The sequence below is a fragment of the Catharus ustulatus genome, chromosome 9 (genome assembly GCF_009819885.2).
Source record: "Catharus ustulatus isolate bCatUst1 chromosome 9, bCatUst1.pri.v2, whole genome shotgun sequence".
Taxonomy (NCBI): Eukaryota; Metazoa; Chordata; class Aves; order Passeriformes; family Turdidae; genus Catharus; species Catharus ustulatus.
In genome coordinates, this window is record NC_046229.1 from 17953403 (window position 1) to 17978055 (window position 24653).

Consider the following 24653-nt stretch of genomic DNA (forward strand, 5'->3'; position numbering starts at 1 on the left):
TAATTTGGTCTAGAAAAAAGAATTAATTAAGAGACTATAATCAAGGCAAGTATAGGTTGGTTTAGAAAGCAACATTCATAAACTCAGGGTTAGTTTTTATTATTGTCTCTTGGATCAATGAGAAAATATTTTTTCTTACAAACTATGCACTTGACACTTAAAATCATATGCAAAATGTTAAATTCTGTCTGTTTCTTAAGTATTAGAATTTCTTTTTTCTAAGTTAAGGAAACTTAAGAATAAGAAAGGGTAAACATAACCATAAGTAGGCATACTCCCAACTCAGCCGTTTTTTCCTTTCTAAATTGTGATGTTAGAACCTTCACGTGGCGAAATAAGCATTTGTTTTCAAAATTCACTGACAAAGGACTTGTCTTCCCATTTTTAGAACTTCTCTGTTTACTATCAGTCTTACTTGGAAAATAAACTGACAGTAACTCTTCAGGCATCTCACTTTGTCCATCCCTTCTTCTACCATAAATCTGGAAGAACTTTTCTCCTGTTCTCCTCCTTTCAACTACTCCAGCCACCTCCTGCTTACTTGTTCAACAGCAATTAAGTAAGTCCACAAGAGACAAAGATATGAAGAGCAATTTGAAAAAACCCAGCCAAAGAAACCAACATTACCAAAACAAAATATCCAAGCCACCAGCTGCAGCTCAAGAAGTCCTTAAGCCTCAGCCTGTGGGAGTGTAAGAAGAGATATGGGAAGGAAGTTCTGTTGAAGCTTTCTTCTCCAAACATCTGTTCCTCTTTGAAGAGCTGTGGGGCTGGATGGACACTCAGCGACAATCACTACAGCTGCTGCCAGCCCACTTGATAAAATTCAGGCAATGCTGACTCATAATACTGAGTGCTTTCCTCTTGATCATGCCCTTCTTTCACCGGCTGTCTCGATTTCCTCGCCTAATCCTTACTTGAGAAAGAGCTCATATCTTTGCATTTCAAAATAAGACAAATCTTTATAAGCATAGATAGCTGTACAATTGTGATCAAAGCTGACAACTCACACTGGGAAAGGGCAAAGAAATAAACAAGCACATTTATACAAAACATTTTAATGCTATCTACCTGTAAACCAAACAAGACCGAACTGCCATCTCCTTTAGGAGCACAAAACAAAGCAATTTAAAAAAAAAAGCAAAAAAAAAATTTTTTTTGCAAATACGTTTGGAAATAAGTAAAACATATTGAACATCATCTGTCCTTCTCTGTATCAGTGTCTCCTTTCTACGTCTTTCGTATGTGATCTTTGAAAAGAAAGCTATCCTAGGCTAATGTAGAATGCAGTGCTTTGATACAGGCAGTGTTAATGGCAGCTCACGGAAATTGAAATTCCTATCAGCCAATTTCTCCTTTGCTACAAAATTGCCTTATCAATGTTGACGATTGGCAGGTGTTACATGGATGCACAGAAGCAAAGCCATAACTGAATAACCAAATCTGGAATATATAATAAGTAACCAGAACATTATTATCGACTCTTTACCCTCATTATATAATCACGTTCAGGCTGATGCAGCAGGAGTTCTCGCATTTGAAAATTGAAAATTATCTCGCTCAAGAATGACAGACTCGCGGGTTCCCGGCTCAGCGTTACGCCGATAAGCCAAGCAAGAACTCGCCCTCTGCAGACAGACCCGCCGGAGGCTCCCCGGGCCGCGGCCCTTCCCGCGGCCGCTGCCCCAGGGCACTTCCACCGCGCCCGCTGCCCACTCGCGTCCCGCCGGGCCGAGGCGCGGAGGGGCCGGGACGCGTCGGCCCCACGGCCCCCGAGTCGGGCAGGGCCGCGCAGCGCGGCCTCCCCTCCCCTCACCCGCCCGGCAGCGCCGCCCGCTCCGCCGCCCACTGTGCCAGGAGGGCCCGGGCGGGGGCGGCCGGCGCTGCCCCGACACTGCTCGGCCCGGCCCCGCCGTCGCCCGAGGGGTCGGGACAGCGCGGCCGCGATCGCCGCGCCCCTCCGGGCCCGGCCGCCCCCCGCCCCCCGCGGCGGGGCCGCGCGCCCGGCGCGCCTCACCTTGGGAGCGCTGCCCGCGGCGGGAGGCGGCGGCGCGTGCGGGCATCGGCGTCCGCGCCCCGCCGAGCCCCGCGCGCCGCTCCGCCGGCCCCGGCTCCCGGGCCACGTCCCTGCCCGCGCCGCGCGCAGGCGCACTGGGCGCGCAGCCGCCGCGAGGGGCAGCCCCGGCCCGCGGGCCCCCCGGGAGAGGCGGGCGGCGGCTCTGCCCCGTGCCCCGCCGCGCTGCCCGCGGGCCCGCCGGCCGGAGCCCAGCGGAGCTTCCCCCCGGCTCTCGCGGGTCCCGGTGCCGTTCTCTGGAAGGCCGGGCGCCGAGCCGTCCTCGGAGTGTGAGGGTCGCTCGTGTGCTGCCCTCGCGCAGGTCGCCACTGTGTCGCCGCTGCCGCCCCCGCACTGCCCCCGGCCGTGAGCCGAGCCCCCGCCCGGCCCCGGGTCGCGGCATCCCCGCCGCCCGTGCTCGCCCCTCACGGCAGCCGCACGAAGCCACCGCGCCGCCGGCACCCGGGGCGAAGCCCCTGCTCCGCTAAAAGCTGGGGTTTGGTGTCATGAGAGCGTCTGCCCAGGCATTTCCATATCGCCGTCTCTGCGCTAGAAGCTGCATACAGTAACGCGTTCTCCGGGAGCAACAACACCGCCTCGGGCTAGACGGGCCCGTCCCTGCACACATTTGTCAGGCACGTTTCAGCCAGATGCCGATTAGGTTACACAAACAGTTGAGAGACTGTCTGCCCGGAGCAGCTTCCCGTCTAATAATGAACCCATCCGCCATTGTCCTGCTACAGTAAGTAGAGACTCCTAGACAAAATCATACAGAAATTTCCATTTGGAAGAATTATAACAAAACCCTTAATAAGTATTTTTTATTTTAGAAATATTTAAGAAAATAATTCCAACACTACGAGAATATGTATAGTACTCTCCAATACTGCTTTATAGCTAAATATACAAAGAATACACTCTTACAAAAAAAAGTATGCAGCAACAGACTCTTCTGCATTGAAATAAGATTGCCACTCCTGCAAGCAACAGAAAAAAAAAATCCAAAACAATTCCTACAAATGACCACATGGGTCAGTCCAGTCACAGACAACAGCTTTACTGCCTTGAGTCCTCTGCAGACAAACAGGGAGAGAGGCCCTATTGCAGGAGATGTTGCTCAAGCATCAGTTTCACCAGTCCAAGAGACTTACAAATAATAGACATTGCTCTAAAACCCCTGCTTGATACCTTGCTCTCCAGAACGCACCTAAATAAAAATACCACATACAAGAGAAATTGAGAAATAGCATTAAAGGGAAAAAAAGAAAGCTTATACTTTTCCCCTGTCAATATGCCATGAAAAAAGGTACTTCATTAAAGAATTGAAAATACCAGCTTTTACCTTAACATATTCAGAGTGTGCAGGAACAGCAGTCACCCCTCTAACAGACATTGTCACTAAAAGCCAGAGGAGCCATTCATCCTGAATTTGTAAGATGCTGAGGTGGGGCTAACAAGCCCAGCTGGAGTGTCTGTTTGGCAGAGTGGTAATGAGCAAGAAAGCATGTGGGTGTGGTAGGTTAACAGGTTGATTTTTTGCCGTGGTGAGCTATTTGAAGAGTAAAAACTCTTCTTACAGAGAACAAGAAATCAATTTTGTTTTTCCTTGTTTAGCAGAAAGACGAACAAGTCTTGCTTATGATACCATTGTCTGTGAGGCATTTGCCATGGGAATAATTGCCCAGAACAGCAGACTTTTTGAAGACTATGGATTTATATGTCAGAGGGGAGAAAAAACAACATGCTCTGCTAGAGATACTTTCTGTACAAATTGAAAAGCACATAGAATTTTGAACTTTCAAAAACTCATTCTTAGATCACAGAATAATTTTTCATTTAGATTGGAAAGATCTCCAAGATAATTGAGTCCAACCTCTGATCACACCTTGTTGATTAAGCCAAGGCACTAAGTGCCCCATCCAGTCATTTCTTGAACTCCTCCAGGGATTGTGACTATGCCACCTCCCTGGGCAGCCACTTCCAAAGCTTAACCACATTTTCAGGGAAAAAATTCTTCCTGATATTCAACCTGAGCTTCCCCTGGCACATCTCAAGGCTATGTTCTCCTGTCACTAGTTGCCAGGCAGGAGAGGCCAATCCCCATCTTCTTACAACATCCTTTCAGAGAGTTAAATTACTTCCAAAGCCAGCAGGTCCCTATCAAGTAGGAACCACGCTGGTACTTGCCTGATGTAGTAAACATTTTTTTAAATTTTATTTTCTTGGTTATTTATATCAAATTAGTATTTTTTAAAATATTGGCTTATGTATAACTAGCAAAGTGGATTGTTGGTATTTTTTTGTATGAAATGAACAAGCACAACCAGACAAATGCATCAGGAAAAGGATTCGCTACTGTCTGATGCCACTTGACCTTTTTGATCTAGTGCATATATATTTATGCAAGTCTATATTATTGCTGTAATTCATCAAATGTCAACAATCCCAAGAAGCTATAATTTATTGTAAGAACAGTATTCAATTCAGATTTTGGTTGGTTTGATGTTTTTAATTACTTTCTGCTTGATTTATTGTGGGATTTTTCCCTAGAAAATGACAGGAATTAAAATACACATAATTGGTGACTTTTAAAAAGACCAAATCTATGGATTTTTTTTTCTGTTTAAGAACCTCTTCTCTGTGATATATCCCTGGCTAATAACCACCCAGACATTTAACATAAGGAGACTTGGAAGCCGTCATGCATTATGCGTAGACATTAGATGATAGCAGTATAATTTTTCCCTCAAAATTGTGTTTCTCTGATATCACAGAATCAATTAGAGACCATCGAGCCAGAGCTTTGACTGAACACCACTTGTCAACTAAACCATGGCACTGAGTGCCACGTCCAGTCTCAAGCCCCTCCAGGGACGGTGACTCCACCACCTCCCTGGGCAGCCCATTTCAAAATCCAGCCTCTCTGTGGAGAAAATCCTCCCAATGTCCACCCTAAGCCTCTCCTAGTGCAGCTTTAGGCTACATCCTCTTGTCCTGTCGCTGGTTGCCTGGAGAAGAGGCCGACCCCCATGTTGCTGTAACCTCGTCTCAGGCAGTCCTACAGAGTGAGAAGATCTCAGCTGAGCCTCCTTCTCCCCGGCTAAACCCCAGCTCCCTCAGCCGCTCCTCACAGCACCCATCCATCCTCCAGACTCGTCCCCAGCTCCGTTTCCCTTCTCCGGACTCGTTCCAGCACCTCAGCGTCTCTCCTGAAGTGACGGCCCCGGGCGGGAGGCAGTGCTGGCGGTGTAGGGGCACCCGCGAGGCTCCGGGGGCTCGGCGAGGCGCTGGGCCCGTGCTCTGGGGGCTCCGAGGCTCGGCGCGGCTCCGGGCCCGTGCTCCGGGAGCTCCGGGAACGCCGGGGGCTCGGCGGGCAGCGCAGGGAGCGCTCCCGGCGGGAGCCGCCCGTGCCCGGCGGCGCTGCTCGGGCCGCCCGCGGTCGGTCCGCCGGGCCGGTAGGGGGCAGCAGGCCGCCCGCGCGGCCCCGCCCCGCCGGGCAGGGCAGGAGCTGCGGCTGCGCGACGCGCGCGGCCTTTTCCCGTTTGCTGCGGAGCGCAGTCGTTGTGCGGAGCGGGCCCCGGCCTGAGGGACCGGACAGTGCCTGGCACGATGGTCGGTACCGGCACGGGGGGGCTCGGGGGCATCGCGTCCGTCGTTCCGCGCCCGCCGCGCCGCGCTGCCCGCGCGGATGGAGCCCGATTGTGACGGGCTCGGGGCGGCCGTCAGGCGCCGGCGTGGCAATGGCTGCCGTTCTGCTGGGGCTGCGCCGCGGGCAGCTCGAGGGGCTCCAGCGGGGCCCGGCCCGGCGCCGTTACCGGCTGCGCTGCCCTCATGGGCCCTGTCCTGCCGGGTCCCACCGGTGCCGGCTGGGTCGGGGCCGAGCCGCGGGGCCGGGGCTGATATAGCCCCCGGTGCCCTGCAGCAGCCGCGCCGGGCCCCGGCGTGCGGGTGTCGGGCTGGCTGAGGGCGGGGGTCTGAAGGGGAGGCGGCTCCGTGGCAGAACGGGCCAGAGGAGTCACTGGGTGTGCGGGAGGACCAGGAAATGAGCACGGTCCGGTCCGGTTCGTGCGGAAGGGCCTTCGGTTAAAAGATACTTTGGTAAAAGATGCACTTTGGTTTTCTGTTGAAACATTAGTTCTTGTGGGAGGGGGAGAATTTATGGGGTTTGATGTGCCGGGTGTTTGTTTTTTTTTCCATTTCGTTTTTATCTAAACGTACGAGAAAATCTGTTTAATTCCTGATTGCACTATGGTTTTATTAGTGGCACATTTAGTTAGAATGGTCTTGGCTTACAGGTTTATATGTAAGTAACTTGTCGTTTATGTTTCTTACCCAAGGGGTTTGTGAAGGTTGTCAAGAATAAGGCATACTTCAAGAGATATCAAGTGAAATTCAGGAGAAGGAGAGGTATTAAAATCTCTGTAACACACAGTTAAATGTCCTTGATGAATATTTCTACTTTGTTCACACATCTTGCACACTGCAACTGTTTTTCAGAGGGAAAAACTGATTACTATGCTCGCAAACGTTTGGTAATTCAAGATAAAAATAAGTACAACACTCCTAAGTACAGGATGATTGTGCGTGTTACCAACAGAGACATCATCTGCCAGGTAAGGCCTGTGGTGTTTGCTGCTCACCTGCCAGCCCTGCCAGGGTGAAGTCAGCACAGAGGGAGGCTTGGGGCAGCTGGGGTTTCTTAGGCCGGATCTGCACAGTGTTTGTATTGTAAAACAGCTCCTTAGAGGAGGACAGTCTTCAGTGTTACCACAGCTTCAGTAATAAACCGTGTGCATTGTAGAAAAGAAGTTTTACAAGTGTTAGCAGTTTTGCTGTGAGGTTATTTGCAGTGTAAGACTGTACTGCTTTAATGATGGTGGGATAAGTAGAACATTGTTGGGAAAGGGAGGATGTCTCTGGGGTTGTGGTTTTTTGTTTGTTTTTTTTCCTGCTGTATTTAAAGGGCTTCAAAAAGAGGCGCTTTTTGCTTGGCTGAAGACAATCAAGTTGACAGTGTGACCTGTCAACCTGCACTGACTTGTGCTGTATCTAAAGGTGCCTTCTCTTTTGAGAGTTCTGTTTCTGTGATGTTGTGTGGCTCACGTGAAGCACTGAGGCCTTATGATGGCTGTCCTGTGAGATGAAAGGAGACTGGTAGACAAGAGCAGTAGGCACTTCTTCCTGGTCATTAAGTATGTGGTTGTGTGTAGCATGATATGCAGTTCCTCACTGTGGCTCACTTTTCTTGTTTAATTTTTAGAATGTTTTGACTATTTCAAAGTTAAAAACTTAAGAAGGCTTGTTGTATAATAAATATGTTGTTAAGCTCAAAAAAGAAGCAGCTAAGTTTAACTAGTTTTTCATAGATAGTTACCTACTGAGAACAGTCAGCTCAGTCATTAATGAGGTTATTTTATCTTTGAAACCCAAAATGAAAATGAGTGGTGGCAGGGCTTACATCTGACTGATAGTACCTTTGCAGTATGTCAGAGTTGTGCAAAAATGGGACAATGTTTGGATGTAGAGAGGACGTGTGAGAGTCAGAAGGAGAAGGTTCTGTACACGAAAGGAACAGCAGAAACTATCTGATAGTCCAGGAGACCCTGGGATGATGATGGTTTCAGAATATGGTTAATAAAATCATTCCATAAGGTTACTAATAGTGTTACCACAGTGTCACATGCTTCTTGTATTTTTCGAGATGTATTAGAAAATGGGACAGAATTCATCCCCACTCGTAATAATTCTTTGAATTGTTGCTTTTAGTTTCTGGCCTCTTGATCTATGTGGAAAGGTAATTACCAGTTAGTGCTGACAAACATTTTAGCTGGCTAATACAGATTTGAATTCTTTGTGTCTTTACTTGAGGAGCTGATTACTCCTTTTGCAGAAACAAACAAAATACAAGATGGGGGTGGAACAAAGCACCGCTCCTTGAGCTTGCATGCAGAGGGTGGCAGGTTTTTGCACACTCAGATCCAGTGTTGGCTGGAGTAGGTTTCAGAGGAGCCACTTAGAGCCCCAGAGGTGGAGCACTAAGGTTTGTTTGTTGCCAGATTGCCTATGCCAGAATCGAGGGGGACATGATTGTGTGTGCTGCCTACGCCCACGAGCTGCCCAAGTATGGCGTCAAGGTGGGCCTGACCAACTACGCCGCCGCCTACTGCACCGGCCTGCTGCTGGCACGCAGGGTACGTACTGCACGGCTGGGGCTGCTGCTCTGCTGCCCTGCCTCCTCTGGGAGGGGAGACACCACTTCCTCCACTGGTGTGTTGGCCCACCTGAGTCTTTGGGGTTCTCAGAATTGTAACTTTTGCTGTCACAGATTTGATGTGTCTTGTGACTGTCAAGTCACTGTGACAGGTGTGACAGCTTGCAGTCTCAGCTCCAGCAGCCCATTTTTATGTCTCAGCCCTTAAGTTCAGTGGAGGAAGGGAGGGAGGGAGGCAGTGAGGATAAAAATGTAAGAAATGCACCTCATAGAGTTTGAAAACATGTAAACAGTGGCCATCCAAAATCCACAAGGGTTCATGAATTTAAGTTTAGTAGTGTACCTGTAGAAACAGAAGGTTGGAACTTGACAGACAGGCTTTACAGTGGTGGCTGTAAAAAGCTTTGTTACTAGTATTGAGTGCATACTTTTTGCAAAGAAATTTGTTAAAAGCAGTATTCTACTGCAAATTCACATTTTAAAGTAGTGGTAATTCTATTATCAATGAATGGAGGGAATTTCAAAAGTCCATTTTCTTTCCCCACAGCTTCTGAATAAATTTGGCCTTGATAAGATCTATGAAGGCCAAGTTGAAGTCACTGGTGATGAGTACAATGTGGAAAGTGTGGATGGCAAGCCTGGTGCTTTTACATGCTACCTGGATGCAGGTCTTGCCAGAACTACCACTGGAAACAAAGTCTTTGGTGCTCTGAAGGGTGCAGTGGATGGGGGGCTGTCTATCCCTCATAGGTAATGTGTGTTACAAAGAATTTCTTCAGGGTTAGCCGAGATGCTTATGTATGTGACAGTCTATTTATACTAATCAATTTATGCTGAAATAATTTTGTACTGACATGGTAATGGTTATGTCATTAGGTTCTGGGTTTGGTTTTTTCGGTTGGTTTTTAATCTATGAATGCAATTCTGATAGTGCTGCTGGGAATCTTAGGACTGTCAGGAGATGTTATGAAACTTGTAGAAATCAAAGAGCTATCTTTGATGTTTTTACTAAAAATGAAGTGAATGCCCTTATCAGATCTTTGAAGGGTATTTGCTTGGTTTAAGTCTTCACCAAGTTGTACGTAGGTATTAACTTCACTGTGAAAAAACGACATACAGGTACAAACCCACTGGTAATTGCTACAGTTGTCTGTACAACAGTAAGTCTGAGCAGTCCACCTTTATTTAGAACTTCGACATGGATATTTTGGCTGTTACCTAACACTGATATTACAGATGAGTGCTGCAGCAGTAGAGGAAAAAAGTCTTGAGATCTTTAGTGTGTTTTCCTGCCCTCTCTGATGCTGTCCTATTCTTGGCTAATTGTCCAGTTTTTCTGACTTGGCTGCTACATGATGATACCTGCAGTGACTGAGCACGCTGTAGTTGGTCCATGGTGTGTATATGATGTGCTGCAGTGTTTCAAGACGGGACTGATGGCAGCTGAGATGAACTTAAAACTTACGCCTTTTATTTTTTATTAGAGGGTCCTATGCCTCAGTTATCTGTAGGAGAATCTGATGTATCAGTCATTTCAGCATGCATCTTAGCCTCTAAATTAGAGCCTTAATGTGCCTGTATCTGCTGTTTGACAGCACCAAACGTTTCCCTGGCTATGACTCGGAAAGCAAAGAGTTCAATGCTGAGGTTCACCGCAAGCACATCATGGGCCAGAACGTGGCTGATTACATGCGGTACCTGATGGAGGAGGATGAAGATGCCTACAAGAAACAGTTCTCCCAGTACATAAAGAACAATGTAACACCTGATGGGGTAAGGTTTGTGCTGCTGGAGCTTGGGCATTCATAGAGATGCTGATAAGTCTTGCACAGCAACTGCTGTAATAATGCAAAGGTGTCTGATATATAAAATTATGTGATTTGTGTTGGATGTTACCCATTCAAAGAAAAGTATTTTTTCCTTCATTAAGGGCTCTATAATTTACTGTAGAACTTCTGAAAGTGGGACTTTTTTGCTTGCTGTGGAATTTATTATTCTGCCTATAAATTCAGGCTTACAGGCCCTGAATCTGTAACCACTGGACCACTTTCTCCCCTCCCCAATAGAGAGACTAAAGTAGAAGTTTCTGTACAGACTCTCTGCTCTTTCCTTGTCCTGCCCTTCAGCCTGTCATTTTTGCAGCTGTAGTGTTGTAACTGAGAGTGAGCATGTAGTTGTGGGTCAAATCTGTGGTGCTCTTTGTGTGACCCTAGAAGAGAGTTCTCCTATTCCAGGTGACTAAAAAGAGCCCAAGGTAGCATTTCATTAAAGGCTAGACTGTAATACACTTTATTTTAGTACTGCTTCACATTTTAGAGTTACCAAAATATTAGAAGATGGGTAAGAATACAGAGGTGGCTGCTTCTACTTTTTCCAAGTATTAAACTCCTTCCAGATTGCTTGTCCTTCTGTCTATGATGTTCTTGCTTGGTTCTAGTAAGTGATCCTGGAGCTTTTAAACACAGCTCCCTCACATCCTTTTTTTAGGCTACAGCAAACTTCATTCTCTGTCCCTTCATTTCAGTGGGGTTTTGAGGTTTTTATAAATTTAACTAGATGCTAGTATTTTCTAGAAAATTCTAAAAAGAAAGTAATGTAAATGCCAACTTCATTTGCTTTCTAAGCAAACAGCAGTTATAGCTTGTATTCAAATGAAGTGAATCTAGGACTTAGGTCACTAGATAGACCTTGCTCTTTGTACATCTAACAAGTTTTTCACAGCTGAGATCTTCGTGGTCTTAATTAACCACCAGCAAAAGAATTCTTAAAATTTGTGCCGTTTTGGAACCAGAATTGCCTTTGGGACAGAGCAGCATTATTGCATGCCTGGGGACAATGCAGGCACAGGGATCTTGGATTTCTGATAATCCTAAAACTGGATCACTATGGTAAATTTAATTATGTTTTTTTCCCTCCAAGATGGAAGAAATGTATAAAAAAGCCCATGCTGCTATACGGGATAATCCAGTCCATGAAAAGAAACCCAAGAGAGAAGTCAAGAAAAAGAGGTAAAATTCTCATTCTTTTTATCATCTGAGTGACTTTTCTGTTGGCAATATCTTAGTTACAGTCGTGTTCCGAACCAGATTAAGATACAAGCAGTTCCGTGAAACTTTGCAGTTAACTCTAGCAGTAGGAATATGAAATTCAAGAACTCTTAACTATTTAAAAAATTAAAGTGAAGAATGCTTGTGGTTTGAATAGCTGGAACAGTAAGTATCTTCAGGTCCCAGTGTTTTCAGTGGGAAAGCTGCTTCAGCTGAGAGCTCATTGACTATTTTGTCAGTACCAAAGTATTTTGATTAAGGATGTGTGAGAAAAGAAATCAAGACACAGCTATTGCATTATGCTTGATAATGTCTGTACTTCAGTCACAGTTGTGATGCACTGATACTTTTTTGCTTTGGACCTACTGCACACTGTGCTTCCATTGCAGATGGAATTGTCCCAAGATGTCCCTCGCCCAGAAGAAAGATCGTGTTGCTCAGAAGAAAGCCAGCTTCCTCAGGGCCCAGGAACGCAGAACTGAGAGTTAAGACAACTTCCGCAGTTTTCTGTGAAGGTTCTGAAAAAGTGGCAATAAATTTATTGAGGAAGCAACTGTGTAAGACCAGCTTATTTATATCTTTTATAAAAATAGAGAATATTTTTATGGTCTAAATGTTCTGCACCTGAAAGGGTTTTTTTCTCCTCTCTCAAACTACTGTGTGAATTGAGTTTTCAGAGAAGAGAGGTGACAGACTTCAAAGACCAAGGCTGCTGCATCAGAATTACTTCTAGAAAGCGGAGAAGAAAGTAAATTCGATTGATTTTTGGCATGGTTAGTATCAAGGACTAAGTATAAGAGCTTGTTGCTTCTAACTAGAGAAAGATGTAATTTTTTTTTTTAAAGACTGTACCTGTCCTTCACAATTCTTTCAGCATACTTCTTGTTTGGTGGGGGATGTTGTCTGGATGATAGAAAAAAAGAGGGTTTTTTTCCCTAAAAACCAGTAAGTTCTAAAGCCTTTGCCCAAAGGTAACCTAATGCTTTCAGGTACTTCTCACCTCCAAGCTTTGGCTGCTACTGAAACAGGTACTGTCTTGAGCTGAATACTTAACATTATTTAGTTGATAAGAGAATTAATTTTAAGTTGCATAGATGGGGTAGGTACAGAGGCCTTGTTAAGGAGTGGGACTCCCTGGCAGTTACACACCAGAGCCTTTCCCCTTGACTCCCCACACACTCACCCCACAGCCAGACCACGTTCCCTTCCAGTTCACTGCTAGGGTTCCCTTAGCAGAGCCCACAACATCCTGTTCCATAAGGCAGTTTATTCCTGGCACAGAAACAACTGGAGATGCTCCCTCTGAGGAGCACCCTGGGCTTTTATACCCCTCACACTCCACCCCTATTCCCCTAATGCCAGTGTCCACCTCCTCAGTCCTGCCTCCCCTCTCTGTCCACCCACCTCAGCCACCACCAGCTTTCATCTCCTTATCCTGAAGGGTGGCTCCCACCCAAAGCCCAGTCAGTCTTTGCTTCCCTCTGCAGCCTGAGCCACCTGGAAGAGAGGTATTCCTCACCAGCCTTGTCCTCCTTGTCCAGGAGCCTGCTTTGCCTCCTCCCTCTCAGCTTCATGGACACTTCTGTGTGCCAATAGGTTTCCCATTAGACTCGAGAAACTGTTTGCACAATTTAAACACCAGTCAAGTAGGCTACACGGAGGAATGTTTTGCTCTAAGATACTGGTAGTTGGTGTAAATACTGGTATTGAAAAAAAGAGGCATGTGACTTACTGTAAACAGAAGTGTATTTTTTTTTCCAATGAAAGCTTCAACTTGATGCAACAGTAATAAAAATGAAGATTCTGTACAACAAACTGCACTATTAAACATTCTCCAGCTGTTACGATACCCAATGATGTTGGGTAAGTAATCTCTGCCCAAGTAGCAGTCAGTGTCAGATTTTTTTCACCAAGAACATGACCACTTTACACTTTTAGTGCATTACTGGTTACAAATACTTATTAGTTCATAGCTGGAGCACATTAGCAAGTTCAAGACAATAATTAGCATGAGCATAGTATTTCTTAAACTAAAAGGCTGATGTTCACAAAACAATCCTAACCCAAGCTGCATATTATTACATCTGGAGATGTATGGAGAAATTACTTTGTGGTCCCGTACTTCAGTGTCATCATTCTAGGAATGATTTAAGACAGGATACCTAGAGCAGTTAAACCTTTCAAATACTTAAAGCTTGTTCTTACATCTGCTGAGAATTAATTAAGGGGCCAGGATTCAGAAGTATACAGATAACTGCCATTAAAATCATAAAGATTAAACAACTTTATACCTAAAGTATTTATAAATTGAACATTCAACAGGTACATATTGAGCATGTATTCAGGTGTATTATGGACATCCAATTCTGCATAATTATGAACACAGATGTAAATCTGAAAAACAGAAGGGTGCAGATTAAAGGCGGTAGAGTGGTCATACTTTATGGAGTGCCAGGATCAGGTGATACTTATTTACTCTTGACTTGAGTCTTAACAGTGACTCATAGATGCTACTAGAAAAAAAGAATAGTAACACACTGCAGCTCACTTAGTAACAGCTAGGAATGAGCTGGAAAATACCTCAGGCTCCTATTTGAGCAATATTGCACAATCCTGAACAATCCAGCTTCATTCTTAAAATTCAGGTCTAGCTCTTGCTTACATATTTCCTGCAGTAGTTAAGAAAATTCAAGTACAGATCTGTAGCTAAATGTGGAAGGGACAGTAAAGAGGCAAAACTATCCATAACTATGAATTGTTTCTCATGTCATACAGCAGATTCCTACACTATGCAGACTTCCTTTTTTTTAAACTGGTTGGACACATCTACTATTCAGTATTTTTAAAAATTAACTTCAGTTTTCATACTATAGCTTAGTCCACAAACTTGCTTTTCTCTATTTGCGACAGCTTAATTTGGGTTAAAGGTGTCCACTGAAGTTTTTCAAACTGCTGGTATTGCTGCTAAACCATACACATGACTAAGAAATAATATTATAAAATTCTTGGCTGCCACAGGGCTCATACAATAACTTAATTAAAAATATTTAACTACTTAAACATTCAAGATGTAAGCATGAGGTAACAATGTGTAAACAGAATCTGATTTGTCTCATATTACAACCTCTCCATTCTAGAATAAAATTCTAATTTTCCACAGTTAAAAAATTATTTAATGTGCAAATTCTGCCATGCCAAGGTATTAGTAAACTTCAATCTCACAGTTTATTCATAACAGCAGCTTGGACTTGGACACATTACTTGCAGTAGTGGTGATTCTTCATAAAACTGCTTAGGAAAAAAGTCCTCTGCAGGTATTTCACAAGCGAGCAGTGTTTTCCACAGAAATGGAAGATGTTCCCTCAGCTGATGTGGTGGCACAGTGAACATTTTCATCCTGTTCAAGATCTGACAAAGTGCACAGAACAGTCAAGCATGCAGAGTTCTTGTTTCTATAACAGCACTGAACACCAGAAGGACTTCTGGCATCTGCCTCATAATTCAGGGGCATGTTCATTCTTTGAGAAGCCCTGTCATGAGTTACTGACTGAAGGACAGGACTGAAACAACCATTAAAATCTGAGTAAAGAAATATCTTTTTAAAAAGGTGCAGATTGTTTTTATCAAATGTCTTAGGCCACCTCTTGTGGCAGGCATCAGTATCTCTTCTGCTGGTGAAGAAGCTACGAATCGTTTGTATGAGAAATTTTCTTCCACAGTAAAGTTTTTAAGTTATTGAGTATTAAAGAATGCTCCATTTCCATCTGATTTGCTGTGACTTTCAGGGCAATGCACAAGTACAGTTGTTTCTCTAGTTCTTCATGGATATCAGAAGGAGCACCACGCAGCAGATAGTCTTTAAGGAGCTGACAAGCTTTTGCCAAGTTTGGCTGAATGACTTCAGTGGTGCATCTCATTTTGCTTTGGTCACATAGTGTTCTACAGTCTGTACCATAAATGCAGTCCAAATCTGAGTCACACTGACGATCTTTAATTATTTCCTTCAAATTAATTTCTGGCACTATTTTTCTCATGTCCATCATTTTCAAATCATATTTATCATTATATCCCAAGTTTTTGGCACTTGTATCACACATAAGAAAGTTTCCATAAGGTCCATGGAAAATATCTTCCACAAATTCTAAAAGCCCTATAGCTATTTTTGCCTTTCTTGGCCATGATGGAGTGAACCACTGGTCCATGCTTCTTCTGAAGCCAGAGGGAATGAGCAGTTCTATAACCCATGGAAGGCTGATTCCATAGAGAGAGGTATATTCAACTCTTTCAGTCACATAGAGATCCCCACAAAAACCTATCAGCTTGGGAGTATGCTCCTTATCCTGCAAGATCACCATTAACAGAAACTCTTCTAGCTGCAGGAGTGCCCATGCAGATTTTGCCTCTGGCAAAGAGACTCTTCCATCTTTGTTTCCATCAGCAAAAGACAGGATGAGATTAACCAGTTCTGAAAGATTTCCTTGTTCACCCAGTTTTGCCTAAAAGCAACAAAGGAAAAAGATTAAGTATGACTTCATTAACTACCTCCAATCCATTTGCCACTGTACTTCCTGTTACTCTCCATCTATGAATAATACAAATAACTGGGTATGTTCTGGTTTTCACTGGTTATGGATGTAACAGGACCTGCCATCAGCTGCCTGCAGAGCTTCCTTTTTGTTCTGTTTTCATAGGCACTGAGCATACCATCCTCTGAAAGTACTGCCTTTCTTTGCACTTCAAAATGCAAATATTAAAATTCAATCATTGTTCTTGTTGGGATCAGTCTTTAGAAAAATTTTATCAAGTAGCTTGTTCAATGTTCTCTAAGAAAAAGTATGGAGAATTCAGAAGTTTAGATCAGGTTTAGTTTTCAGGTGATTAGGAATCAGGAATTAGGAATAATGTTATCAACTATATTTTGTCCAATTATTAAGGGTACTAAGACAAAACTGAGTACAAATCCCATAATTACACTGAAATGCTTAGTTTTGTTATTTGATATAACCACCTCCATTGTAAGACTACAGAGAAAGAAGCCATTGCTGGAATCAGAACTGTTCCATTTTCAAATAGGCAGATCAACTTTTTCCAAATTTTCCTAAAAACTACCCTAACACAGCTTCTGCTCACCATTGATAGAGACAAAGCTGCTGTAATGCATGACAGCTGACATCAGCCTTACATCATGTTTTCTATACCAATACTAGCAAAATCTGTAGATATACAAGAAGAATGCCAGCTCCCATCATTTAAAGAGAAAGAAAAAACCCTGATAATTAGTCTTGAAACTTCAAGATATGCACCTCTGTGAAGAACTATTTTTGTGCTGACTATTTTTCTAGCATACAAGACTCATATAACAGGGTATTCTCTCCAGCTTCAAGAAAACAAGCCTTTCTGTCAAAATAGAAAAAAAGAAGAATATACTTACTTTAAAAAGACCATATACCATTTCTTTGAATTTCTCAACAGTGGTTCCTCTTGTTGGTTTATCAAATAGGACTATTTCCTTCCTTGGTTCTGGGTCAGTACCAAAATCTGGTTGAGCAGCTTCTTCCATCTGGCATTTTATAACACTTTGCAGATTTCCCCAGATTCCTAAATAGACCTATGCAGAAAAAAAAGGGAAAGATATAAAACACTATAGAAGTCCATCTGAAGACCACTTGTCCTCCAACCACTGCTTCAAGAGTCAAATGGCAACACAGATGAGAAACTGAATCCTGTGTGCCAACAATGAATATGGCAATTTGAACAATGGCAGCTTCAAAGACAACCCACTGCTGCAGGTACTTCAGAGACACTGCACTGTTAAAAACCAGACAGCTTCCCAAACAACAGACTGGCATCACTGCCACCTTGGCATAGCTTCTCACGAGGCTGCTGCTTCTATTGGTGATGCAGGACAGCAGAGAAGCTGTATGATGTACAAAGAATGCATATTCTGGCAAATTATGGAAGGGTTCAGCACATATTATATATGTTGCCGAAATACATGTAGTATAAAATAACCATATACTACAAACAGGACTAATTTATATTATTGTATATAGGTACGTATTGTATATATTAATTTGTATTACAGTGTATCTTCTCTGTATAGATGTGTATATATATGTGTGTGTGTTTGTATATATATATACGTGTATATTGACACACACACACTCTGCCTGTCGCAGCATATAAAGTTTGAAATAATCTGTATTAAACAGATTCAACTTGCTGACCCCAAAGTACACCTGACGTTCCAGACAATGACATTTCAGTGGGAAATAATAAAATTAGGTTGGATGAGTAAAGCCTTACCTGGTTATTGGGCTTTGTTGACAAACATTTTCCAAAATACAATGTTTCTTTAGCACAAAGACTACTACATGCTGACCCATCAATAACACCCGTCTTGTATTTATCACACTGAAAGAAACGGGGAGAAAAATATTTAAGAAATTGCTTAAGAAAGGAGGCAAAAACTGTATCTCTTCCAACACCTGAGTCTTGAAAGAAAAACCTAAGAAAAAAATTTAATAACCCTATGCCAAAATAAGATTAAGAGACACAACTGGTTTTATCTGTAACTGAAGTTGTAATCTTACTGCAGCATGATGGAATATGAGAATTTGATTAAATGACGTGGCACTGAGTGAATTAGTCAAACACTTGAGAAAGCTATACTAAATAAATATATTTACTATACTATATAAATATACTTACTATTATTTTCCTACAGTCGTGTCCTCTGCACAGTTCTGTGTAGGTGGAATACTGGACATACATGATCCAGCTGCCAATAAACACGACTAACCAGGAGATGAAGAGATACTTGATCCGCACGTACGACAGACGGACCTAGAGCACACAGAGAGGAAATGCTGTTTGTAATTCACTGAGCAGCAGTAAACAGCATTTACTGTTTCATCTTTAAGGAATTTGACTTCCACAGTGATAAAATAAGCAGACTGCATTATATGGAACATTTGCTTCCTTCAGTGAGCAAAACTGACAACAAAGGTGCATTTGACTAATGTAAGTGGGAAATTGAGATATAAATAAATAGAAGAAAAGGTGTCAGACCCTCACAGGGCAAGCCAGACTGCAGGAACCAATTTGATCAAAATCATAGGCTCCCAGAGCTCAACTGAGTGAACATTTCTCTAAGACCAGTTACCTATGTTCCACTGGTGGTAAATCAAATCCAACAGACCAGAAATTTGGCCAAAAAAATAATCTGTGTTAATGTGTAAATATGAAAGATAAAGATACAATTAGTAGGGGGGGTACCAGGGTCTGTGGCCTCACAAATAGTTCTCACAGGGCAGAAGGAAAAATTACAACTTAAGAACTGAGGGAGAGCTAAGTGTCTTACAAAAGGAGCAATGTTTTGATCTTTTCCTTTTTTTTTCTCCTCAGAGTCTGGTATGCTAACAGGTTGATTTTCATACGTCAGGATCAGAAACTAATTAGAAGATCAGGATCAGCTTTAGCAGCAGGATATAAGGAAAATGCATGACAGCAGCTATATTTGGTCAGTATAAGATCCATTTCTATCAGTATCCTGATTTTCAGCAATAGCTATAAAAAGATGCTGTCAAAGACTGATAATGTATGTACCAAGAGTGCTCCCAGTTTCCTCTAGAAAAACTTGCTAAGCCAAATGTGATATTCTGTATTTAGTAAATCCCAAATCATTTATCTTTCACCAATTTACCCAGATTCCCTTAAAAATTATATAAGCTTTTAACATCCACAACAAACTTTAGCAATTAATTCACAGGTCTACTATCCACTACCAAGGTCAGGAACTGGACTTTATTTTGCTGAAGTCTGATTCATATCAGCTTTTTTTGAGACCCCCTAGTTCATATATTGGAAGAGAAGAATGAACAATCTCTGTCCACTCTGACTTTGTAGGCCTCCATAACATACCTCCCTGTGATGTCATCTCTTTTCCAAACTGACAGGTCCTAACTTGACTGTTCATCATAGAGAAATTATTCCATATGCTTGGAAAAGGCTTCAAGAAAGGTAGTAATGATGAGCAGTTTTGTCATCACATACAAGCACAGAACTGCAGCAGATTGAAATAAGCAGTTTTTAAAACCAGAAAGACTGCAGTAATTTATTAGTATTTATTAAAATATACCAAACAACCAGCATGCCTTACACCCTTTCTCTTGGAAACAAAATATGCAGCAAAAGTCAGTTTCAAAAGACCCAAAGGTGATTCCAATCCATAAAGCTGTGGTCCTGCCACATGCCTCAGCTGTGCATCCCTATTCCTTCACACCTTCACACACATGCACTTGACAATCTTAAAACTACCTGGTTAAAAAAGGAGAGCTACAATTAACTTTTTATTCCAGTGATTTTTTTAGAGACAGGTTTTGTAATTTTGGGGTTTTTTAAAGCTGCTTCTAATAACTCTGTTATGTAGCAGAACATGAAGCACAGAGAACTACTGGTAAAATCTGGGGAAGATCAACAGAAATAAAACTGACAATTTTAGGGAGAGCTGTTTCATGTGTAAAAACTGCTTGGGAACCAAAGCTTCTGGGACAACAAACCCTGTTCATTCCTCAGTGTTTCTTGCTGAATCCTGCCATGAACCTTTATAATACACTTTAAACCAAAGTGCTGTTTAATGAAATTTTGTATTATTGTATATATTTAGTACAACCTCAGAGACCAGCAGAGGCCTTCAGGCCTCAGGACCACTGCAGAAGATTGACTGTTCTCCCAGCACAGATACTGTATATATTGTCCTCCTCCTTAGGCAGAAAGGGAATGTACTTGAGACCAAAAATCCTCTCCAAATGCCATCTGACTACATCATGTATTTGGCAGGAAGTTCCAGAGAAGCTAAATTTATTTTGAGCTCAGCACTGTGCCAATGGAGTCATGCTGCTTTTGACTTGCAAAAGCTGCCCAGCCAGTTCAGAGCATGGACAGCAGCATCCCTCTGCTTCCAGACAACCAAGATTCCACTCTTCGCTTCAGAGGAAACTACTTTTCTAATAAGGACTTCCTCATCATGTTCAGCAGAAGACATGATCATTATTTGATTTCTTCCCATACATTCACCTACCAAATTTTCATTTTCTCCCCAGAATGGGTCTGTGGGTATAGACACACTTAGCTCCCTTCACCTGGCACGTGCACCCACTGCCCTAATGCAGGGACAGGGCTTTCCTGAGCGGGTTTGGTCACACAGGTGATGCGCCCTGATTAACACCTGCTCATTTCTGAGCAAGAAGTCCCAGGCAGCATTTATGGAACAACACATATAGATGGACTCTGTTTGAAGCTGTGACAAACTGCCAGGAAACTTGTAATAAAAACAGTTTTAGGGCAACAGAATGACTGAGAGTTCCAAAATTATAAAAAAAAAAAGGGAAGAAAGCGTTCAAAACAGGAAACAGTTTCTTTTTTCAACTCTACTGTTCCATCAAGACTTAAATATGAGCCAGGGAATGCAAGAATGAGGAAAGCACTTGCAATCCTTGATGTTAAAGATTCAACTTCTTCCATCACTTATATATTCTGCTAAGTCATGCACACTGAATAATAATTAGACATTCATCCCCTGAAATAGAACTGGAAAACCACTTCTGGCAAAACTCAAGCCTGGATGCACTCCAAAGCATATGGAGAGTAGTGAATCAACATGCAACATATAACTTGACAGATTTTTGGTGAGTGTATATTTTATTTAAAACACTTTTATGGTAAAAGAGTATGAAAGTGTTTCTTTGTTTAATAGTACAGAGAGCTTAATTCTGGAAAGTATTACACATAACCATAGTGAAGTAATCTTCTCCAAATCAGTTGCTCACTCCATTTGTCTTACATGCTTGCAATTGAAAAGGACAGATGAAAAAAAGTAGGCCAGTCATGTTAGCAATTGTTTTGTTCTCTGTTCAGGCTGATTTGTCTATCACAGGAGACACTTCAGGTAGGCTGACATGATGTCTGAGAGAATTAGCCCACACTGCTTTGGATGCCAGGAACAGGACACATTCACATCTTTAAAAGTAGACAGTTCATGCTTATGATTGTGTCAGTGTCTTGAATTATTTTGTATCTTGAGTAACTAAAGTGAGGAAACAGAGCTGAGGTATCTTTTGAAATAAAATAATGACCAAGATGGAAAATGAGACATCTCTCCTTAAAAGGTTAAGCAAAGCAGAAGGGATTAAAATCTTAAGAGCAAAGAGATTATTTAGGAAATTTCTGCTATGTGGGGTTTTAAACTTGCTTATTCTTTGGCCCTTCAAAGACAGACTCTTTTACATTACTGAAGTCCATGAGGCACCTTTAAAGAGTCTGTAAACTTGGCCCAGAATCTATAAAGTCAAACTTCCACACATGCAAGTGCTCTTTACATGATTATTGTCAAAAGCAATCATGCTGACTAGTCCTCGGCCTCACAGTACAATTGGTAACTACAGCTATTAGAAAGAATTTCAGGGCAATGTCCCTTAAATTTGGGACACTAACCCTCCTTGTCAAACAAAATCCCAGTGTTAATCGCCCAACTCTAAAATCCTATAAATACAACTAAACTATTTTTGTGGTCTTTAGTGGTGTTTAAAAGTTTCTCAGGTTTTAAGGTATTTTTGTTGGTTTTTTTGCTATTATTACAGGATTTGCAGTCTAAGCAATGGCAAAGCTTTGTACCTTAGAGTTACTATTTTTCATAGTGACAGGATTTATTCAGGGAGGCCCTAACACTAAGTTTTGGGCTGAGCCAAGACAGCTAAGAGTGTGCCCTGCTCCTTTTACATGAGCTGACACATGACAGGACGTCTTTTTTAGGCTCAAAGATTATCAGCTGATTACCTACGAATCTTGCATTCTGCACAAAAGCTAAAGCATGCATAAAGTAAGAGAAATTTGCTATACAATATCTGTTGCAACCCAGCTCCTAACATCCTGCTCCCATTAGGACAGAAAAGCTGGAACAAGTATTAAGTTCTGTCTCACAGAATCTGATGTTCTGGCAATTCATTTCACAACATAATGTTCAAGAAGTCTGGAGCACCAGCCAGTAAAAGCTGGAATTCACTCAGTGAATTCCACCTTCCACTGTACAAACATCTTTATCTCTCCCAGTGTGCTACTTGAAATGCTGCATAGAAACACTGCACAAGTCTTTCCACCTTGCTCTCTAAGTGAGTGATAGACTTAACTCACTGAGGGCTACGAGCATTGGCTTCTTTGGAGACAGATCTCAATAAAGCACTCAGCAATCAGTGTAGTTAAATCATGACTACATTTGTCCTGTACCAACAGTCACATGCAGTGAAAAGCCAATATATCAATAGTTGCTGCCATTCCATGGAGGCATCAAATATCAACATACATTCACTACCACAGGAAAATACGTTTGAGTTCACGAAGCCACGATTAGATCTCCTACAAGTCCGTAGGATATGCAAAATCAGCTCTCAGTATAAGAAAGTACAATCAGAATTTTTTTTTTAATCTGCAATAGAAACAAACATTTAACTTCTTTGGCTTTTCTAATAAATAATTTTGTAATCTTCTTGTTTCTTAGCAGGTTTTAAAACATGTATTTTGCTTGGAAGGCCTTAAATTAAATTTTGAGAAGAAGAGTAGAGAAGAATATTATCAGATATTGCCATATGATAAGAAAGAGACTAGCAAGGCAAAGGAACCAAACATTTTGGAGACTCCTAATTTGAAAGGTAGTGTATAGATTATTCATTCATTTTTTATTTGTATTGAAGGCTTTATGCCATGGAAATCCAAATATTACACAAGTGTCTATTTCAGTAAATAGATCGAGAGTAACCTTTTAGGTTTAAAACCCAAGTGGTAAGAACCCAGAGTTACAATACATACCGTGAAACAAATACTACAGAGGCTAAAATTGTATCTGTATGCTTCTCATTAAACATTACACCCCACTCTAGGTACTTCCAGAAAGAAAAGAATATTTCTCCTCGTCTGGAACTTTTCCAGACGAGGAGAAATCCAAACATTCAAGATTTTAAAATGCACCAATATGAAGTTTAAAATTTATTAATCAAATGATCACTAAGCATTATCAACAGATGACAAACACATAAGAAGCATATATAAGAAAAGTAAATATTATTTATCTCCTCCAACTCAACAAATGCTCACCTTAGTTACAATCTAGTTAAAATACAACCCAGTGGATAACATCAAGCTACCACAACGTCATGACTGACTGACATTTCACCGCACATTTCCTACGGCACAACAGCCACAGTACTTCCAACCAAAACATCCTTACTCTGCTAACTGAAGTGCAAACACGTACAGAAATACAAAAACGTGTCTACGAAAGGGACAGAAATACAAAAACACAAATACAAAAGCGTGTCTACGAACATATAAGGAAATGGAGCAGCAGAAGACAAGTGCCCGACATTAATTTTTTAGAAGACACGCAAAAAAGGGCACGAGTTTCTCGTGCACGCGGGGTCCCTGCTGGGCAGCATGGATGGCTGCAGCGCGGGCGATCGGTGTAAAGCGGGGGCGCGGAGCACAGCACGGGGCGCGGCGGTGCCGCAGGTGTCGCTGCCCCGCCGTGAGCTCGGGGAGCCGCGGGCCGCCAGCAGCGTAACAGGTCCTGCTCCGGGGAGCGCCCGGGGGCGGCGGGACAGGCCCGATCCGGCCGGCGGGCCGGCGGCGAGAGGCACCGCGGCCCCGAGGCCGCCGCCACCTGCTCCCGTGCCCCGACACCCGCCGGCCGTGCCCGGCGCCGCCGCCTCCCGCCGGCCGAGCGGCAGCGCGGCGCAGCCGAGCCCCGGCCGCCGCCAGGCGCCGGCGTGAGGGGAGCGGCGGCCGCGCCGGGCCGGGCCGGGGGGAGCGGAGGGAGCCCTGCGGAGGGCGCCCGCTCCGGAGGGAACTTTGCGGGGAGGGACGGGCGCCGGCAGCGGCCCCTGGCCGGCCTACCTGCGCGGAGTGGGGCTTCCTCAGCCAGGCCCCCGGGAAGAGCCGCCTCGCCATGGCAATCACACATCCCCGCAGCGGGCGGCGGTCGGAGGCGGAGCGGTGAGGAGCGCTCCCCCGCCTGCCGCTGCAGCCGCGCCGCCCGCTCCGCTCCGCTCGGCTCGGCGGGGAAGCGCTGCCCCGGGCACCGGCGGCTGTCAGCGGGCAGGGCGGGCGGGCGGCTGCCGCCTCAGCCTCCGCTCACGCCGCCGCTTCGAGGGGCGAGCGCAGCAGCTGAGGGAGCGAGGCGGGGCTGAGGCGCCGAGGGGAGCTCCGCCCGCCCGAGCCCCTGGGGCTGTCCCGCTCCCTTTTCCCCCGCCGGGGCCGCCCGGAGCCCGTGGAGCCGACAGTCACCCCCGAG

The 24653-nt window shown here is 43.7% G+C and overlaps 3 protein-coding genes and 1 non-coding gene across 10 annotated transcripts in view; 2 read left to right on the top strand and 2 right to left on the bottom strand.

The window, feature by feature from the left end:
* EVI5 (ecotropic viral integration site 5) overlaps positions 1-5320 on the bottom strand; it is a 76873-nt gene extending 71553 nt beyond the window's left edge. For 2 of the 7 annotated variants that reach the window (XM_033067102.2, XM_033067107.2), the window contains exon 1: positions 1490-1638. In XM_033067102.2, coding sequence (XP_032922993.1) covers positions 1490-1537 — 48 coding nt within the window. In that variant the 5' untranslated portion in view covers positions 1538-1638. Of the gene's footprint in view, positions 1-1489; positions 1643-2017; positions 2079-5249 lie in introns of those variants that run through there. The other 5 variants (XM_033067108.2, XM_033067109.2, XM_033067106.2 and 2 more) reach the window with 5 other exon arrangements.
* Positions 5321-5558: 238 nt separating this feature from the next.
* On the top strand, positions 5559-11860 carry RPL5 (ribosomal protein L5). The gene is made up of 8 exons (XM_033067111.2): positions 5559-5665; positions 6391-6460; positions 6551-6666; positions 8110-8244; positions 8812-9014; positions 9860-10037; positions 11184-11272; positions 11701-11860. The coding sequence occupies exons 1-8, from the start codon at positions 5663-5665 to the stop codon at positions 11798-11800; spliced, it is 894 nt and encodes a 297-aa protein (XP_032923002.1). The 5' UTR covers positions 5559-5662; the 3' UTR covers positions 11801-11860.
* Positions 9612-9708, top strand: LOC117000503. Its single transcript, XR_004418791.1, has one exon. It is a non-coding gene; the product is annotated as a small nucleolar RNA SNORD21 (small nucleolar RNA).
* Positions 11861-13039: 1179 nt separating the features above from the next.
* Positions 13040-24384, bottom strand: DIPK1A (divergent protein kinase domain 1A). Its single transcript, XM_033067110.1, has 5 exons — positions 24257-24384; positions 18023-18157; positions 17618-17725; positions 16743-16919; positions 13040-15807 (listed from the first exon to the last, which is right to left on the bottom strand). Exons 1-5 carry the CDS (start codon positions 24308-24310, stop codon positions 14995-14997), a joined length of 1287 nt encoding a protein of 428 aa, XP_032923001.1. The 5' UTR covers positions 24311-24384; the 3' UTR covers positions 13040-14994.
* Positions 24385-24653: the final 269 nt, after the last annotated feature.

Coding starts and splice junctions, on each gene's coding strand:
- DIPK1A (XM_033067110.1), bottom strand. CDS start 24,310: ATGGCGAGGCGGCTCTTCCCGGGGGCCTGGCTGAGGAAGCCCCACTCC. Junction 18,158..24,256: donor GGAAGCCCCACTCCGCGCAG/GTAGGCCGGCCA, acceptor TGTGTGCTCTAG/GTCCGTCTGTCGTACGTGCG. Junction 17,726..18,022: donor ACGACTGTAGGAAAATAATA/GTAAGTATATTT, acceptor CGTTTCTTTCAG/TGTGATAAATACAAGACGGG.
- RPL5 (XM_033067111.2), top strand. Junction 6,667..8,109: donor ACAGAGACATCATCTGCCAG/GTAAGGCCTGTG, acceptor GTTTGTTGCCAG/ATTGCCTATGCCAGAATCGA. Junction 10,038..11,183: donor ACAATGTAACACCTGATGGG/GTAAGGTTTGTG, acceptor TTTCCCTCCAAG/ATGGAAGAAATGTATAAAAA.